General features: G+C 41.9%; 2 protein-coding genes and 1 long non-coding RNA gene across 17 annotated transcripts in view; 1 reads left to right on the forward strand and 2 right to left on the reverse strand.

The window, feature by feature from the left end:
- The window catches only part of Srr (serine racemase), a 20,375-nt gene extending 16,699 nt beyond the window's left edge, over positions 1–3,676 (reverse strand). For 2 of the 12 annotated variants that reach the window (XM_013503374.1, XM_013503364.1), the window contains exons 1-2: positions 3,468–3,549; positions 386–605 (exon numbers count right to left, since the gene is read on the reverse strand). In XM_013503374.1, coding sequence (XP_013358828.1) covers positions 386–403 — 18 coding nt within the window. In that variant the 5' untranslated portion in view covers positions 404–605; positions 3,468–3,549. Of the gene's footprint in view, positions 1–385; positions 1,381–2,964; positions 3,081–3,442 lie in introns of those variants that run through there. The other 10 variants (XM_013503367.1, XM_013503370.1, XM_013503366.1 and 7 more) reach the window with 10 other exon arrangements.
- Positions 3,651–19,942, forward strand: part of Smg6 (SMG6 nonsense mediated mRNA decay factor) — a 237,958-nt gene continuing 221,666 nt past the window's right edge. Inside the window, exons 1-6 of one of the 4 annotated variants that reach the window (XM_005402587.2) lie at positions 3,651–3,864; positions 6,502–8,260; positions 9,161–9,353; positions 9,809–9,919; positions 15,867–15,973; positions 16,217–16,295. In XM_005402587.2, coding sequence (XP_005402644.1) covers positions 3,777–3,864; positions 6,502–8,260; positions 9,161–9,353; positions 9,809–9,919; positions 15,867–15,973; positions 16,217–16,295 — 2,337 coding nt within the window. In that variant the 5' untranslated portion in view covers positions 3,651–3,776. Of the gene's footprint in view, positions 3,865–3,958; positions 4,573–5,487; positions 5,569–6,501; positions 8,261–9,160; positions 9,354–9,808; positions 9,920–15,866; positions 15,974–16,216; positions 16,296–19,942 lie in introns of those variants that run through there. The other 3 variants (XM_005402585.2, XM_005402586.2, XM_013503361.1) reach the window with 3 other exon arrangements.
- Positions 4,194–5,394, reverse strand: LOC102009608. The gene is made up of 2 exons (XR_263757.2): positions 5,306–5,394; positions 4,194–4,698 (listed from the first exon to the last, which is right to left on the reverse strand). It is a non-coding gene; the product is annotated as an uncharacterized LOC102009608 (long non-coding RNA).

The raw sequence follows: 19,942 nt of genomic DNA on the forward strand, positions 1-19,942 counted from the left end.
AAAAAAAAAAAAAACCACTAAAAAAATACCCCCAACAATAAAAAGCTATTTTGTAGTGGGGTATGGTGGTGGACAAATACTGATTTATAATCTCAGCACTTACGAGGCCAAGGCAGGGGGAACGCTGTGAGTTTGACGCCAGCCTAAGCAAAATACTGAGATCCTGTCCCAAAAAAGCCAATCAATCAAGCTCTTTTGCGATGGTTATAATTACTGAGGCCTTTTGGTTGCAGGTGATAGACTCCCAGTGTGAACTAGCATAATGTCTACATTTACTAGCTCATAGAGTCCAAGGAAAAGTTGAACAAACTATGAGTGGGCAGGCATTTGGAGCTTTAGGAACAATTGGAACCAGGCACTTGATAGCTTCCAAGCTGTTTCTCACCTCTGCTGCATTTTGCATGTCGGCTCCTTTTTCATTGCAGACCAGCTGGTTCCATATGGCAGGACGAGTGGCTGCTGACAGCTCCTGTGTTTTTACATTTTATGGCTTCCACACTGGAGATGGATTTTCTTTCTTTCAGTTCAAAAAATTCTGCGTAAGGACTCTGGCCCATCTTGGTCCAGGACCAGTGGCCAGTGGTCTGAGGTCATTTAAAATAACACTATGCAATCGTGACAAGAATTTACAGAAACATGATAAAGAAACAGAATGAGATCTATAGCAGTATCCATTATGTACAGTCAAAACACATACATAGAACAATGTATATTATTCAAACATAGATATATATTCAAGAACATGTAACAAACACAGTAGAGATACTACCTACGGGAAGAGACAGAACAGTAGTGGTAATTGAAATGCAGAGCAAAAGGATAAATGAGAAAGGCTTTATTAATGATAGTTAAATAAAACAAGATGGCTGGCTTAACTCTGCACCTGAGGGAAAATAAGCAGCAAAAGAAGGTGTAATAAAGGAAGAAAGAAGAAAAAGCAGAGAGAGAGAGAGAGTATTTCTGAATGAAAGCGAAGGGCAGTTTTCAAGAGAAAAAGATGAGAACGCCAAGATAATTCCATATATGCTCATTATGGAGACAGATATATCCCGATAAGTTGGTTGAATATAGGGATGAGGGAGACTGGCGGTGTCACAGGTAACTCCTAGGTTTTCACATAGATGGTGGTATAATTTATTGAGATGTAAGACTGGTGAAGAAACAAGCATTTGGGAAGAATATCAGAACTTTAATGAACTAAATTTGAATTGTTTGTGAGGCATCTAAAAGGATGTCCTTTCCCCCTTACTCTTTACCACAAATGTGACCTGCTTTGTCTTTTGTTTCTGAAGAATGAGCTCTTCAATTTATCAAGTACTTCTATTATTACATTTTATCTTTATTCTTCCTTCTATTTTGCTTTGTCTTTTCCTACCTTTGTTGAATGCTTAGTCTATTTTCTGTCTTTTTTTGGAGGGAGTGAGAACTGGGGATCAAACCCAGGGCTTTGTGCATGTTACACAAGCACTGTACCACTAAACTATACCCATAGCCCTTTCTTCTTTTTGGTACTAGGGATTGAACACAAGGCCTTTGCACTGAGTTATATCCCCAGCACTTTGAAAGTTTTTTTTTTCTTAATTTTGAGACATACTCCTACCAAACTGCTACCCTGTCCAGGCTAGATTCAAACATGTGATCCTCCCACCTCAGTCTCCCAGTGTTGGGATTACTGGCATGCTCCACATCTGGCTTGCCCTCTATTATTTTTTTAATAATAAAAGTACTTACAGCTACAAAAAATGTTCCTGAGCACTGATTAGAGATGTATCTTGGACTTTTTTTTTTTTTTTTTTTTGGTACTTAGGATTGAACCTAGGACCTTCACACTGAGCAATAGCCTCGGCCCTTTGTTTTTTTATTTTGAGACAGTCTCTTCCCTAAGTCACTAAATTGCCTGGGTTGGGCTCAAATTTGCAATCCTTCTGCCTTAGCTTCCCAGAGTGCTGGGATTATATGTGTGCACCACCACCTCTGGCTTGTTGTTTTAGATTACAAAACAAATTTGCTGTATTATTTGGTCACATACTATGTAATCAAATACCTATTTTAGGAGTTTAAAATATTACATTTGTACATAAAACCTGTACTTTCTGCGGTCAAATCCCTTCTTTGAAAAAACTAACCATTTTTAACATGTATTTTTTACATGTATTTTTCCAAACCTTTTAAAATGTACATAAAGTTTTTTTTTTTTGAGACTGGGTCTCACTATATATCCTAGGCTGGCCTACAACTCAGGATCCTCTTGCCTCAGCCTCCTGAATGCTGATTTGCAGCATGCACCACCATGGTCGGCTTCAATATGAATTAATTTTTAAATAATTCAGAAAAATGGATGCTTTTGCTCTAGCCCCTTAAATATTCCCCGTCTTTTGCACGGCTGAATCTTTCCACATTTCTTTTCACTTTATGCTTAACCATCTGATGATGAAGTGTCTGTCATGTAAGAGGAACTGAAAGAGTTCGATCATTTTTTTCAAATCTCTCATGCTCAACTAAGGAATTACTGATAAGTCTTATTTGAAAGGTTAAAGGTCCAATGGACTGCCTAAGACTAAGAAAGAGCAACAGGTGGAGGCGGGAAGCCTTGGGAGAGGCAGTTTCCCCACACCACCATTTTTAGTAGTTGACGGTCAAAAGGGCAAAAGTCTTCTGGTCTAGTTAAATTTTATTTATTTAGAGAGGTGCGGGGAATGGAAATCAGGACCTTGCACATGCCAGGCAAGCACTGTGACATTGCGCTACCTCCCCAGCCCTTGGTGTGGTTAAATTTTCTTTTGTTTCTGTTTTTGAGACACGGTCTCTCTAATTAGTACAGGTTAGCCTCGAACTCACTATGTAGCCCAGGCTGGCCCCTTTCTTAGCCTCCGAGTGCTGGGATTACAAACGGGAATTACAGCCACCACACCTGGCGTTGAAGTTAAATTTTAAAGGTAAAAGAAAGAAAAAAAAAAAATCAACCTGTGATCTAGGACAGTGATGTTTTCAAGACTCCATAGTGATGCAAAAATTCCCAAATCGACATATAATACCTCCTGGTTTACCTCCACACAACTCCTTCTCTTAGCACGAGCCAACTTGTGTGTAAGAGAGAGAGAAAGAGAAAGAAAGAGAGAGAAAGCTTTAATTAAAAAATCTTGTGGATGTTGCTCGCCACAAAGAAAAAGACTGATTGTGTGGTACCACTATGTCATCCGGGGCAATTTATCTCTTCAGCTCTCAGGGATTATTTCCTCCTCTTAAAATGGGGATCAACTACTCTAATAAGGTTTTTAAGGTCCCCAAACAAAAGCCTGGGGCTATGGCGGGGAGCCCTTGGCCTAAAACGATCAGAGGAGGCCGAATTTTTGGGTATCTCCGCCAACACGACACCTAAACCAACACCAACAATACTAATGTCTTCGGTCGCCACCACCGCGGGACGACCGCGAATGCCCACCTGGCTTGATCAGGGCTCACCTCACCTTCTCGCCTCACCTCACCGGCGCCGCGCTTCCACCTCCAGCCTCAGCACACCTTGCTCGACTACACTTCTGCGCAGGCGCAGCGCCCGCCTCTAGCACCCCGGGCTCGCTCTCCGGCATTGCCTCTTTCAAACGTGCGTTCAACGCTTTTCCTCCCAGTGCGGCCACCGTCGTTTGGGGAGGAGAGGAGAAAAGGGGCGGGGAAAAGGGTGGGAGTGGGTGAGCGCGCGCCTCCCGTCCGTCCGTCGGGGTTTCCTGGCTGCGCGCGGCAGTGGCGAAGTCCGGGCAGCTGTAGCAGCAGCCGCGAAGATGGCGGAGGGGTTGGAGCGTGTGCGAATCTCTGCGTCGGAGCTGCGAGGGATCCTGGCCACTCTGGCTCCGCAGGCCGGGAGCAGAGGTGAGTCGCGCCGCCCAGCTCCTGGGCCGGGCCTTCCCGCCCCGCCTCCTTGGCCTCCTCCCCGCCCCATCCGTGGCGCTCCCGAGCCCCCGCCCCTTCCCCCAACAGTGGGGGCGGGAGCCGCTGGCAGGCCCCTACCTGCCCCGGCAGGCTGAGCGCTGGTGCGGTGCCCGGCTCGAGCTGACCCCCCTCCGGTAGAGCCTGCCTGAGTTCCTGTCTCCACCCTCTTTCTCACCGCGATGGTGGCTGTTCCCTTTTGCCCCAGCTCCCTCAGATCAACCCCTGAATTCCCAGTCGTCGGGAGACGCGAACAGCGATGGGTGCTGGGGTCTTGTGGAGGTCCTGGGCTTTATTATTCCCAAAGGAGCCCCCCGCGGGCCTGCCCCCCTGGTCTGGTTGGCGTCGGAGAGAAGAGGCAGGGGAAATTGAGAAAGGTGTAACGGGCTGGGACTTCCTAGCAGAACTTTTTCCTCCACCGCAAGCTTCTGAAAGCTGCGCCACTGGAGTGATCCTGGACCTCAGAGAGCTGAGTACTTTGATTTGACCGTAGCATATAGGGGAGCAGGTTTTTGTTTTTGTTTTCCTTTCTTCTTTTAAGCAAAGAGGATATTCATTTTGTCGGTGAAAGTCTCCAGCCACATCAGAAAAGCTCCAAGAAAGGCTTATGTCTCACCTCCCCTTTGTTAGGCTTTGGAGTTACGTAGAACGGTAGGTCTGATAGGTTCCTTCCCTAGTCTTGTGGTAGCAGTCTGTGAGGCTGGTTTTCATTGGTGAGTTAAATTGGGTTATCCAGGCTGTTTGCTTCTGTTCTACAAAGTAGTAGTAGTTTCTCTTCTAAAAAGAGAAGAAAAAAAACGAGCAGTAGTATCTCTTCTAACCTTACCTTTCTGCCCACAAACCTACGTTACAAAGATTATGACAGTTCGAGGTTGAACTGCTTTATTTTTGTTCATACTTGGAGAGTCCTAAATTTCTGGAAACACTGAAGCAGTATCTTAAACTTCAGTTTCTTTTGCTTTTTTGTTATACTTATGAAAAGTGGGTGTAAGTGCTAGAGCATATACCTGTTGTGGGCTTGTTTGCATTTGTGTTTATGGTGCAATGCTAGGGTTTTATGTAAAATTTTATTTTGAGTACTTGATAATTTCCTGTCACATTCCTACTGAAATGTTTATAGCTAACTTAGTCTCCCCCTCCCCACCCTTTTTTTGATAGGGCCTCACTGTATAGTAGTTCAGGCTGGCCTTGAACTCACTGTGTAGCTCAGGCTGACTGAGAACTCTTGGTGATCCTCCTGTCTCAGCTTCCCAAGTGCTGGGGTTCACAGGTGTGCCCCTATGCCTGGCAGTAGTCTTTCTCTTAACAGATACTCAGAAATTCGTATACTTGTTTGTCATTCTGTAAGTTCATGGACTCTGGAGAGTGGTCTCTAAAGCCTTACCCTCTTGTTCGTGAGTATTCCCAGTCCTTCGCATTTTGAGAGCGTGCAATAACCCTTCCATCAGTGTCTAGGGAAAGATCTTGTATGGAACTTTTTTCTTCTCATATTGTATCATCATAGTAGCAGTTAGTCTCAGTATTCTAATGATGATAGTTTGAGCAGTATATTTTTGAAACAACTCTGCTGACTGCTGTTACAGAGTTGGTGAGGATGAGTGGAGTTGAAGAACAAAAAGAACTGCGGCCTGTTTGCTTCAGTAGGAAGTATGTGATTGGGTAATTTGTATCCTAAAGAAGCGGATTGTCATGGCCAAGTTCGCAGACTAGAGTTGCAATTTTTTTCTCCAGAGATGTTCAGGACTGTGGCTTGTTACACATACCCTTCTTTTTCTCAATTTTTTTTTCCTTTTGCAGTGCTAGGGATCAAACTCAGTGCCTCATGCTTGTGTATTCTACTACTGGGCATTTCACCTCCTGCCCACTACTAATATGTTAAAAAGAGTTAGCTTGCTAGGCATGGTGGAGAATGCCTGTAATCCTAGATACTCAGGAGACTAAGGAGGATCACAAGTTTGAGGTTAGCTGGGGCAGTTTAAGGAGACTGTCTTAAAATAAGAAGAGTTAGGGATATAACAGCTCAGTGATAGAGCACTTGCCTAGCATAAGCGAGACTCTGGGTTCAGACCCCACTCTCTCTCTCTCTCTCTCTCTCACACACACACACACACACACACATATGCAGGATTTGCCACCCTGGAAAAATGTTAGAAGTAGAAGAGACTGAGATGGATTCAGAGGCTTTATAGATAGAAAATAGTCTAATGCTATAAATGTTAGAGATCTTTTATTGCAATAATGAGAGTTTGGGATCTTGAGGTAGTTTGGAGTCTTGGGAATCTGAACATGAATATAACTTGGGTAACCTGAGAAAACAGGTCCCCCCCACCCCCCGTTTTCCTAGCCTAAGCATAGGCAATTCTTCACAATTAAGTTCTTGCTTTGCTGGTTGACAAACAAATACTATAAACCCAAAATTTCTGCTTTTGTAGAAACCTTTCCTAACCACCACTGTTAGTATTTGGATGTGTATTCTTGCATGACTTTCTGTTACTTACCAGAATGACAGTTTTCCTCCTACTTCCTCCTTTATTCTTTTTTTCTACTTTTTCCTCTTCAACTTTCTCCCTAATATAACAGAAAACATGAAGGAATTAAAGGAGCCCAGGCAGCGCAAAGATAACAGGCGCCCAGATCTGGAAATTTATAAGCCTGGTCTTTCTCGACTAAGGAACAGACCTAAAATCAAGGAACCCTCTGGGAGCGAGGAATTTAAGGATGAATTTGTTAATGACAGAGATTCTTCTGCTGTTGGAAATGGTACACAGCTCATTAAAGATGCCTGCAAGAAACTGGACAGCCAACAGCAAAATGGTCCTCTAGACTCAGAAAATAATCAGGGGCAGGAAACCTTTCATAGGACTGCTGGACAAGAGGATCGAAGTCTAAGAATCATCAAAAGGACAAAGAAACCAGACCTGCAGATCTACCAGCCTGGACGGCGTTTGCAGACTGTTAACAAAGAGTCAGCCAGCCGAGTGGATGAGGAAGAGATCCTTAACCAGGTAGAACAGCTGAGAGTAGCAGAAGATGAGTGTAAGGGAAAAGTTGTGAAAGAGGAAGTTGTGAATAAACCAGACAAAACTGAGACAGAAAAGAGCCAAAATAGTGACAGAATAAGGTCTTCAAAGGGAGAAAAAGGAAAAAGGATTGAAACGGGAGAGGGGACAAAGAAAGTGAATAATGATATGGCCCAGGGGAAGCTGGGTTCTGCAAAGCGCTACTCGCGCTCAGATAAACGAAGGAACCGATACCGAACTTGCAGTACCAGCTCAGCTGGTAGTAACAACAGTGCTGAGGGAGCTGGCCTGACTGATAATGGATGCCGCCGCCGCAGGCAGGAGCGGACCAAGGAGAGGCCACGACTGAAGAAGCAAGTATCTCTCTCCTCAACTGATTCCTTAGAGGATGACAGAATTGATGAGCCTGATGAATTGGGGCCCAAGAGGAGCTTAGAAAGGAGGAAACATTCAGAAAGAAACTGGTCTGGCCATGGGGAGGGTGAGCAGAAAAGCAACGGTAAAGAAAATCGAGGTACTCTTCGTGTCACTTTTGATGCAGAAACCATGAACAAAGACTCCCTTATGGTGAGGTCAGCCAGGGAAGATGTAGATGAGATAAAGTCTGACAAAGGCCTAAGTAGTGAGGGGAGAGGTTCTGAGAAGCAGGAGTCCAAAAACCCCAAACAAGAACTCCGGAGTCGGGGTCGTGGGATTCTGATTCTGCCTGCCCGTACTGCTCTGTCTGTCAATTCAGCAGGTTCTCCAGAATCTACACCTTTGGGACCTCGGCTTTTAATTGGATCTGGTAATAAGGGATCTCGGAGTTGGGGCCGTGGAGGCACCACCCGCCGACTGTGGGACCCGAATAATCCTGATCAGAAACCTGCTCTAAAGAGCCAGACACCACAGTTACATTTCTTGGACACTGATGATGAAGTCAGCCCTACATCTTGGGGTGACTCACGTCAGGCCCAAGCATCTTACTATAAGTTTCAAAATTCTGACAACCCCTATTATTACCCTCGAACACCTGGCCCTGCCTCCCAGTATCCCTATACAGGTTATAGCCCCCTACAGTACCCAGTGGGTCCTACAAATGGTGTGTACCCAGGGCCTTACTACCCAGGCTATCCAACTCCACCAGGACAGTATGTATGTGGCCCTCTCCCTGCCAGCACCATGAGTCCTGAGGAGATAGAGCAGCATGTGAGGAACATGCAGCAACAGGAGTTACATAGGCTTCTCCGGGTGGCTGACAACCAGGAACTGCAGCTCAGCAACCTGCTTTCCAGGGATCGCATCAGTACTGAGGGCATGGAGAAGATGACTCAACTCAGGTATGGTGTGTTCTATCCTGGGTAGAGGGAAATGGGGACGAGGTGGAAGTGTATAAGCTCCCATGACTAGCCAGGTGTGGTGGCGCACACCTGTAATCCCAGCACCCGGGAGGCTGAGGCAGGAGGATCCTTGCAAGTTCGAGACCAGCCTGGGCTACAAAGTGAGCTCAAGGCCAGCCTGAACTGCATAGCGAGACCCTGTCTCAAAAAGACAGGAAAAAAACAAAAAACAAAACAAAAAAAAAGTTCCCATGACTGAGGAAGGTAGAAACATTTTAGGTGAGCCACATTATTTCACTTTGCATTGATCCCCTCTTCTACCCAGAAAGCTGGTGATCAAAACTAAGGCCTTGGGGCTGGGGATTTAGCTCAGCGGCACAGCGCCTGCCTGGCAAACGCAAGGTCATGAGTTCGATTCCTGGTACCGGAAGAAAAACAAAAACAAACAAACAAACAAAAAACTAGGGCCTTGTGTATATTGGTCAAGCACTTACCATATCACTAAGCTGCCACATTGATTTTTTTTAGGGAAGGGCTTGTTGAATAAAAAACTAAAGCTTTGTTTTAGTCTTAGAAATGCGTGTGCATCCTACTTTTTCCTTTAGAGAAAGGGAAAGACTTTCTAGAATGCCAAGAAATGAACAAAATAACTTGCAGCGAAATTTTATTTCAGCTGTTGAGCTTAGTTGTGGACATACGGGGAAACACTGTTTTCCTAAACTTAACTATCTTTGTAATGACATCTTGCTGTGTAGGATGGAAACTAGCTTGATATGTATTTGGATACGGTACTTGGTCATATTTTGGATTTCTTTCCAAGAAAGGTGGTTAAATTGCAGGAAGCTCTTGGGTCTTCCTGTAGTGTATATGGAGCTAGAAGTTGCATGTATTTTGTTCCAGAGCTGAACTGCTGCAGTTGTATGAACGTTGTATTCTATTAGATATTGAGTTCTCTGATAATCAGAATGTGGATCAGATCCTGTGGAAGAATGCTTTCTATCAGGTGATTGAAAAGTTCAGGCAGCTTCTCAAGGATCCAAATGTTGACAACCCAGAACAGATTCGGAACAGACTTTTGGAGCTCTTGGATGAGGTAAGCAATTATCTTTTAGTCCTCAGGATAAAGGCTTTAGCATCCTCTGATTATAATGAATTTCTATCACTGAGTTTCTATCTACTATGTTTTAGAACAGAAAATTGACAAAACACTTTATAGTCTTTTTGGATTTAGGCCTGATCTACTGTGTTACTTCCTTAGGACTATAACTTACAATTGGAACTAGTTTTGAGCTTGAAAGCTTTCTGAATTCCTTGGTCTGGGTGTGGGGTAGAGAATATGTGTGTGTTTGCTGTTATCCTTAAAACTGTGGAGAGGCTTATACTGTGAATTTGTCTTGTGCTCAGTTGGTGACCACTAAATTTGTATGTGCCTCCATTTACATAAGATATCTAAGAACTGTGAAAGAGTCATTTGCCCCAGGTTCTGGTGGGTAGGTTGGATCAAGAATAAGTTGATTCCAATAGATTTTACTTTTTTTTTCTTTGTAGGGTAGTGACTTCTTTGATAGTTTGCTTCAGAAACTGCAGGTTACTTACAAGTTCAAACTGGAGGACTACATGGACGGTCTTGCCATTCGTAGCAAGCCATTACGCAAGACAGTAAGCCAGCTTGCTTTCTTTTTGTTTTAATGGTTTTGGGAATTGAATCTGGGGCTTTATACATGCTAGGCAAGTGTCCTAACACTGAGCTGCATCTCCAGCCCCTTTTTCTTTCCCTTTCTCCCTTCTTCCCTCTCTCCTTCCTCCTTTTTCTCCTTCTTCCCTCTCTCCTTCCTCCCTCTCTCCTTTCTCTCTTTCTTTCTTTTTCTCTCTCTCTCGACAGAGTCTAAGTTGCCCAAACTAGCCTTGAATTTGTGATAACTCCTGCCTCAACCTCCCAAGTAACTGGGATTACAAGCATTGTAAATTCTACCATGCCCAACTCAGCTTCTTTCTGTATCTTAAATGTATTTATCCATTTAGTAAGCGTTTATTAGTGCAGTTATGTGCTGGATACTGCTCTGGGTGTTGAGGGTACGTGAGTGGAAGATAGTCCACTAGCGACACAGACAGTTGAAACCAGCAGTTGTAGTGTCATAAGTATTACGGCATTGGTGTACATAGACTCTGCCAAAACAGTGTATACCTACTTCAGGAAAAGAAAAACTTCAATAAATATTTTAATACTAAATTTATTGAGATATGAGATTAATACAAGTTACCTTTGGTCCCTGCAATTACAAGAGGTGCTCAAAATAATGGCCATTAGCTCCCAGACATTTATTAGTATGGCAAACTGCTGCTTGAATAACTTTGGTCATTGAGATTGCTGCTGACTTGCATTTTCATTTTCTTCTCTAAGGTCCGCAATGTCATGGGTTTTCTGCAATATATAACGTCCTCTAGTGTCCTGCGTGTGAAGTTAACACCATCTGTTTAAAAAAACATTGTACTGCTTTTCTTTTCCTGACGCATGTATACATTTCTTGTCAGACCTTGTATGTACTGGTGAAGGGGCCTGGGAGAGGTGAATCTAATTTAGGCTGGTGGGTCAAGGAGGCGCCTCAGAGACTGCAAAATTAACTCTTGAAACATGATTACAAGTTTGAAAGGAAAAGGGTAGTTAAGATAGAGGACACCAAAAAAAAAGATGGCACAGTGAGTAGGAACCAGATGTTGCTGGGGAAAATGCAAGAAGTTCAGTGTGCTGATGTTTAAAATGTGGAGTGGGGCAGTGTGGGAGGTAAAACTAATAAAATAGAAAGCAAATAGATCATAAACTTTATGCCATGCTGAAGAGTTCGGACTTCATTGTGAAAGCATTGGAGAACCATTGATTGATTTTCATCATCAAGTGGATAAAAGATTTGTTCTTAGAACCAATAAATTTTGGCAAATTGCTGAGTTCAGATGGAAGTTGGGCAGGAGTGGAGGTAATGGAGTCAGGTTGTAGGCATGGATGAGGGTAGAGAGAGGTAGTGGAGGTGGGTAAAAAGACCACTAGGATTATATCGTATGATCATAAAATATAGTGAGTGGCCAGGCATGATGGTGGACACCTGTAATCCCAGTGCTTGGGAAGCTGAGGCAGGAGGATTGCCATGAGTTCAAGGCTAGCCTAGACTACATAGTGACTCCCTGTCAGCCTGAACTACATAGGGAGAACTTGTCTCTTTAAAAAAAAAAAAAAAAAAAAAAATCCAGTGAATATTAGAATTTGTTATAGTAAATGACACATTGTTATTAAACCTCAGAATACTCCCCTTCACTTTGAACGTATTTGTTTCATTGTTTTTGCCACTGTATATTTTTTTTTGTTTTGTTTCGGTTTTGAGACAGGGTCTTGCTGTTAGTTAAGGCTAGCCTTGAATTCACTATGTAGGCCAAGCTGGCCTTGACTTTATGGTGGTCATTTTGCTTCAACCTCCTGAGTGCTGGTATTACAGATGTATACCACGACATCTAGCTTGTCTTGCCACTTTCTGAAGCAGTACTGGAAGCTTCCTCTTTTTTTTGTGTTTTTGAGACCAGGTTTTACTATGCAGTTCAGGCTGGCCTTGAACTACTTACTTTGTAGCCCAGGCAGCTTTAAGTCCTCTGAGTGTCTTTAATCGTGCTGTAGCTGCCTTGATGTTCTGAATGGATTAAAAATATTTACCTTTGATGATTATCTTGAATTTAGGGAACAGCCAGAAGTTACACTGTGCCAGATCCTGTGAATAAAGTGGATGAAGAACAATACATTTTATTTGGCATAAATGACCAAAAACATTTGTTCAGGGAGGGATGATCAAAAAATAGTTAATATTTAAATAAAAACATTCATTACAGTAAAACACAGATTGCCTTAAAAACTTAAGAAAATATTCCTCACTTAGAACACACCCCATCAATCTTGGCAATGAGTCTTGTACTGTAATAAATTGTTTTAATAATTTATTGTATTTTTCAGTCACCCCTCGTAGAACCAAGAGGTGGCTGATTGGGTGTAGGGGCTAAGATTGAAGGCATATCCTCACCCAGAAGTTAACATTCTTATTCTGCCCAGATTCAGAATAGTTTCTCATATTGTTACATAGTATTCTGGGAAAAAGGAACCTTTTGGTTACATGGGAATAATATGAGCAATAATGTCAATTGGCTTTCTAGGGTTTATTGTATGAGTTCACCATATATTCACAGTTGGTATGGACATTGATAGATGAGCATACTTTTTTTTTTTTAGTATACTTTATATCAGCTACAATAATCATTGGAATTCCAACTGGTGTTAAAAGTATTTAGCTGATTAGCCACATTACATGGGGGAAATATCAAATGATTGCCAACCATACTATGGGCTCTAGACTTTATTTGCCTTTTTACTGTAGACAGTTTAACAGACATTATCCTAGCTAATCTTCATTAGGTATTGTTTTACATAACACATACAATGTCGTAGCACATTTTCACTGTGTCTTATCCATGGGAGCTATGTTTGCTGTTATAGGAGGATTGCTCATTGATTTCCTCTTTTCTCAGGTTACACTCTTAATCAGAAATAAGCAAAAATTCATTGCTTCATTATATTTGTAGGAGGATCTAGGTCAGTGATGGCAAACTCTTTAGAGCTTTCAATGATATGAACAGCCCAGTGAGGCATGTGTGCCATAGGTTCGCCACCATTGGTCTAGATCCTCCCCCAAGGGAGGAGGGGCTGCAAAGGAAGAGGTCAGTTCAGGTTTCGATATACATAGATGAGATGTCTAATAGGAACTTGAAATTGAACAGATGAATGCTTTGATGCCTTTGGAATTTAGGAGAAAGAGCTAAAGTGGCAACAAATTCAGGAGTCTTTGCTGTGTGTAGGTGGTAGTTGAAGCAGAAGTTAGAATACTTAGAAGGCTGGCTAGAGAGGAGGCTCTAGGTGGGAAGGGCTGATAAAATTGTCAAGTAATGCAGAATTTTCAAGTGTTAAGATTACTGAGAAGTGTCCATTGAATTGCGTGAGCTTATCAAGAGTTGTTTTAGTTGGAAAGCATAGAAGCCAGATTGTAGTAAGAGAAGTAAGGCAATAGAGAGAATGAGAGCCTAACATAGACAAGACTTTTAAGAATCTTGACTGTGAAAGCAAGGAGGGAATATTGCTAAAAGAGAATTCAGTTCAAGACAATTTTTTGCTTTTGTTCAGATGTTTATTTTCTTATTTATTTGGAGCTGGAGATCAAACTGAGGGCCTTGCACATGCTAGGCAGGCTCTCTGCCCTTGAGCTCTACCTTCATTCTTTGTTTTTGTTTTTAATGGTGAGAGAAACTTCGAGGAATGTTTAAAGGTTTATTAGAGAATAAGGTATGGCTTATGGAGCAAAGAGTTGCTCTTGCTCTTTGGGTTTTGTTTAGTTTTGAGATGCTGGGGATCATCCGAGGGCCCTAAGCATGGTAGGCAGGTGCTCTACCACTGAGCTACACCCATAATCTTCTCTTGCTTCTTCTGATAAATTGCTATGTACATGCTCTCTTACTAATCAACAAGTATTTATTGAGCCCCTCTTACATGCTAGGTGCCATTCTAGGCAGAGGCAGTTCAGTGCAGAATAAGAGTGCCATGATCACAGTTCTTGGAGTGCAGGATTTGTTTGGGGGTAAGTGCAGATGTTGGATGAGCACTTACTGATCAGTCAGTTTGAAAAGTGTATTGTAAAAGGGTTTACCTGATGTAAAGGATCGTGCAATACTAAGGAAATCACAGCTAAGCTGAGGTTGAAGACTTTAGACTTAGAGCAGAAGCTTTGGTATTTGGCTGGAATATAAGCAGATGTATACCACCACATCTAGCTTGTTCTAGGTAAAGGTATATGGGAAGATGGAGGAAGAGCAGGATTCTAGGGGGAGGGAACAGTATAATTTAAGATCCTGAAGTGGGAAAGATGTGTGTTAAAGGGAACTGATACGACTGAGGCATAGAGGGTGAGCAGAGAGGCAGGACTCCATGCTGAGAGTAATGGAGAGTCTTTGAAAGAATTTGTTTGTAGTTTTCCCCTAGTTAAGATGGTAAAGTGGCTGTAGTATGATGGCATAACATTTTTTTCTTTTATCAGTTAGATACCCAAGGTTCTTTGATGTTTATTCATAGAAAGAAAGTGACCCTGAGGTTATAACTTTCCTGGGACTCAAATTTGAGTTACATGTTGAGGTTGGTGTATGGTAGCTAGTTATTTAGCAAGTAAGTTTTCCTGAGAGATAAGTATCTACTTTTCAGTGAAGTTTTATTCTTTATTTGGGATATTATTAGAGATATTCTTTATTTGAGATATTATCTTAGTCATTTTCTTGTTGCTGAGACAAAATACCCTATACAAGTTAAAGAAGAAAAGGTTTATTTTAGCTCACAGTTTGTAGAAGTTTCAATCTGTAGTTGGCTGGCTACAAAGCTAGGCGGTATGGCAGAGGAGAAACTGTCCATGGTGTGGCAGGGCAGACAGAGGCATCGAGGCTTCCTCTTCTTTCCCACTGTATTCCATCCAGGCTGCAAGTCTGTTGATTGGTGCCACCCACACCCAGGGTGGGTTTTCTGTCTTCAGTAAGTCTTAGCATTCAAACCTAGAACTATACTAAACGAATCAGTGGACTGATTCAGTATCACACACCCATGGTCCAGTCACTCCTAAAAGCCCCACTTATGAGTACATGAGACTTTGGGGGCCATCTAGATATAAGCCATAATAGATGTTAATTGTTTCTGTGTGTATGTGGGGTGGAGTGGAATTAGATGTTTGAAGTGTGTTAAGGGAGTCTTTTTTTGTGTGTGTATATGTGTTGGAATTGTTAGGTCTACTCTTGTTTTCTCATGGAGTGATAGATGCCAAAGGTATTGGTGAGAAAACAGTTATATATTACATAGTACTTGTCATGTTATAGGTGATTGGTAAAGGGTAATTGTTTTAGACAAAAGAAATGTAAGATACTAAGAGTGTGAGGAAAAAAGTAATGACAGCAAGAAAAGAATATTGTTTGGATTTTTGTATATCACTTTATAGTTTCTAAAATGTTTTGCAGTTCTAGAGTTGAACCAAGAGTCTTTGCACTGAGCTATTTCCTTGATTCTTTTTAAAATTTTTTATTTTGAAACAGAGTCTTGCTAAGTTGCCCAGGGCTGGGCTTGAACTTTGAATCCTCAGTCTCCCAGAGTGCTTAGATTACAGATGTATGTGACACCTGGCTAATAGTATTTTCATATTTCCTCCAGTTGCCCTTTACAACATGTATTTTTATACTTAGATGAAGAAATTGAGTTCCAGGTATCTCAAGACTTCCTTGAGATCACACACTAATAAAGAGTCAGGGTTTAGAATATGTTGTTCTGTTTGTTTGGGACTTGAAGTAAGAATCACCCCTCTTTCTTCTGCCACTATGGTCTCTCAGTAAATTTCCCTAGTGCCATTGGCTATTTTTTGGTAGCCAGGGTTAGGTTGAAATTTTATACTTATTGAGGACTTAGCAATGCTGCTCTGTCATTTTGACATCATCTCTGTCCTTTGTTGAAGTTAATGTTTCTTGGGTACTTTCCTAACTGATTTTTTTTTGGAAGGTAAAATATGCCTTGATCAGTGCCCAGAGATGTATGATTTGCCAAGGAGATATCGCACGGTATCGAGAGCAAGCCAATGACACAGCAAACTATGGGAAAGCACGCAGGTACTTTTACATCTCTATTATTTCTCTTCCCATTAAGCAAAACCCTGTTAAGCAATGGGCTACTTGAACTGCATCACATATGTGTCCTATAAGTGTCTTTGTTGATTCTTTTAATCATACTTTACCACTCCAGGTTCACTTCCACCTAAACCTCAGTTTATGTCTTAAATAGTAAGGCTGTCAGGATGAACTGGGAAAGAGTTGACACGAAGGTAGATTTTTCTTACTGTTTTTCTATTCTAGTTGGTACTTGAAGGCCCAGCACATTGCTCCCAAGAATGGGCGCCCCTACAACCAGTTGGCTTTGCTGGCAGTGTATACGGTAAGAAGTCCTATGGACAGGGGAAGTATTTTTCAGGTAATTTCTTAAAACTGTGGGTTTTAATAGCAGCTCTTTATTTCATCTGCTCACTGTATCCCAAAGAATACCTATCCTCTCTCTCTCCCATCCTCAAACTCAGTTTGTTCCTCTTATTTTCAGAGGTAAGTTGTCAGAAATTCCTCACTTCATTGATTCTACTTCATCCATTTAGTTATCACCGCATTTAAGTTTCTGAGGAAATGCTTATATTCCAGCCAAATACCAAAGCTTCTGCTCTGAATCTTGTCTTGCTTTCCTTTTCTCCTCTGTCCTGTTGATCTAGGAAGGAAGATGTTCTCCATTTACCTCTTGTCCTTAAAGTCTTCACATAGCTCTCAACAGCTTGCTGCTTTTCCTCAGATCGTACTACTACTCACCTAAGGTGTCTTCTTAGCGGAACCACAGTAAATACCTGATCTTACCTCTCTAGATTTTACCAGTTTCCTCTAAATGTGTCTGTAACAGAGAAATTGGCCTTGGGAGCTGAGAGGGCTTCAGGCAGGAATCTCCATTGAAGGGGAGAAGGTGGGGACCAATTGTAGGTACTAAAGATCCACATAACTGTATAGGAGGCAGCTAATATGCTCATTAGGAAGGAAAAAAGATTCTTAATGCTATAAAGTTCATTGCCCAAATAAGTAGTATTTGAGTTTCATATGTATATTCCCCCTTGTTCCATAAAAGATTTAAAGGAGTTCCTAATTACGGATTGAAATAGTATAATTGATTAAGTAATGTGGCTTAATGAAGCACTTTCTTCCGTATCTGTTGAGTCTCCTTTTTTTTTTTTATTTTTTTATTTTTTGGTTTTTCTCCGGTACCGGGAACCGAACTCACGACCTTGCGCTTGCCAGGCAGGCGCTTTGCCGCTGAGCTAAATCCCCAGCCCCTTGGGTCTCCTTTTTTTAACACCTGTCTTATTTTCTTTGTGATGGGTATTTGAGATTTTTTTCCGCCTCTTTGTAGCATTACTTTTCTTTCCCCTTTCCCCTTAGCCACCTTCTCCTTATTCTTTTTCCTTGCCTTTTTTCCCCTACCTTTTCTTTGTAATTTTTTAATGAAATGTAAGCTTTCTTGTTAATTAGGAAAGTATAATTGACCATCATCTCTAGCTAGTTTTGTGTTTTGTTGGTCTTTTTGAGATAGGGTTCCGCTATACAATTCAGGCTGGCCTCAAACTCATAGCAAGCCTCCTACCTCAGCCTCCTCAGTGCTGGGATTAGAGGTATGCACCACCACACCTGGCACCTTTATCTAGTTCTGAGACATTTTCATTACCCTTGGGAAAAAACGAAACTCTTCACTTGTTACTGCCTATTTCTCCCTGTACCTAGGGCAACCCATTTGTCTGAGTTCTCTCTGTGCACGTGTACCAATTCCGGATGTTTCATATAAATGCAGTCATATAACCCTTGACCTTCTGGGTCTGGCTTCTTTCATTTAGCATAAATTGTTCAAAGTTCTTCCAAATTGTAGCTGGCATGTGTCAGTAGGTGTGTTGTTACTGAAGGTCAGACTCAGGACCTCGCATATGCTAAGAAAGACTTCTATCACTGAACTACATCCCAGCCCTTTTAATTTTGAGGCAGTCTTGTTAGGTCACCCAGGTTGAACTTGAGCTTGTGATTGTCCTGCCTCAGCCTCTCAAACAGCTGGAATTAAATGCCTACCCCGGGCCAGGGATATAGCGCAGCGGCGTAAGTGCTTACCTGGCAAGCCTGAGGTCATGAGTTTGATTCCAGGTACCAAAAAATAAATAAATAAATAAATGCCTGCCCCTCTGTATCCTGTTTACTTCATTTTTATGGCTGAATAATATTTTATCATGTGGTTACATACCTAGTACATTTTGTTTGTTAATTCATTATTGATGGACATTTGAGTTATTCCCATCTTTTAGCTATGGTGAGTAGTGTTACTGAGATGTACAAGTATTTGAATACCTATTTTTATTTTTGTTGGAGTAGCATTGCTGGGTCATATGGTAATTCTACGTTTAATTTTGTTTTTCTTTTTAAGAGATTGCTAAATTCTTTTCCCTAGTGACTGCCACTTTACATTGTGGCATTTTCTTTTTTGGAACTGGGAATCAAACTCAGGACCTTAAGCTTGTCAGGCAGGTGCCATGCTGCTGAGCTATACCCTGGCCCCTTTTACATTCTTACCAGCAATGTATAAGGCGTTCAGTTTTTCGCCTTTTTTTCTTTTAGTGCCGGTGATTGAATCCAGGGGTGCCCCTATCACTGGGCTATAGCCTCATCCTTTTTTAAATTGAGATAAGATCTCCTGAAGTTACGCAGACTAACCTCAAACTTGAGATCCTCCTGAGTTAGCTCCCCGAAGTAGCCGGGATTATAGGCATGTACCACCACATCTGCCTTTTCTGTATTCTTGCCAACATTTGTTATTTCCCTTTATTTATTTATTTTTTTTTTTTATGACCAACTCAGCACATGTAAAGTAGTATCTTGTTTAGGAGGCTAGTTCTTTTTTTTTTTTTTGGTACTGGGAATCAAACTCAGGACCTTGAGTTTGCCAGGCAGGCACCATGCCGTTGAGCTATATCCCTGGCCCTGGGAGGCTAGTTCTTTAGTCCACTTGGGGACTTTTTAAATTAATAAAATTGATTTTGGGACACAGTTTTAGATTTATAGAAAAATTGAGCATAAATTTCCACTATACTTCTACTTCTTCTGTCCTGCTATTAACATCTTGCCCCTGGGTGTGGTGGTGTGCTTGGGAGACTGAGGCAGGACAGTCACCACGAGTTCAAGGATACCCATAACCTAGATTACATAATGAGTTCAAGACCAGCCTGGATTATACAGCAAGACCTTGTCTCAAAGAACTAAAAACAAAGCGAAAACATCTTGCATTGGGGTACATTTGTTAAAATTGATGAGCCAGGGATATAGCTCAGCTGCACAGTGCCTTGCTTGCCAAGTGCAAGGTCCTCAGTTCGATTTCCAGTACAAAAAAAAATTTGATGAGCCAAAATTGATACATTATACATTCTGTAGGTTTTTGTATTAGTTACTTTTGTCATTGTTGAAACAAAATACCTGATACCCAAAGTTAAAGGAGGAAAGGTTTATCATGGCTTATAGTTTATAGAAGTTTCAGTTCATAGTTGGCTTGCTCCAAGGCAGGGTGCTGTGGCAGAGGAGAAACAGTTCATGGCAGGCAAAAGGCAGCAGAGGAGCAAAGTAGTGAAGCAGCAAGCAACAACAGCAATCCTTTTTCTGTCCCTTATAGTTTATCCAAGCTACATGCTCTTAGAGCAGGTAGCACTCACACCTAGGGTGGGCCTTCCCATTATCCTCACCGAGAAGTATGCCAGACCAATCAGTGGACTAATTTAGTAATCACACAGCCTAGATCCCAGCATCACACACTGTAGATCTGGCCACCTCTGAAAAGCCCCACCTGTGACCACCTGAGCCTTTGTTGGGGGGGTGCCTTCTAGACACAAGCCATAACAGTTTTGACGTTTGCATAGTGACATATGTTCACCATTATACTATCATACAGAATAATTTTACTACCTTAAGAATAGCCTTCTTCAGAACCTCTGGCAACCACTAATCTTTTTTTATTGTTTCTAGAGT

This window comes from Chinchilla lanigera, unplaced genomic scaffold, assembly GCF_000276665.1.
Source record: "Chinchilla lanigera isolate Chin_1 unplaced genomic scaffold, ChiLan1.0 scaffold00080, whole genome shotgun sequence".
NCBI lineage: Eukaryota > Metazoa > Chordata > Mammalia > Rodentia > Chinchillidae > Chinchilla > Chinchilla lanigera.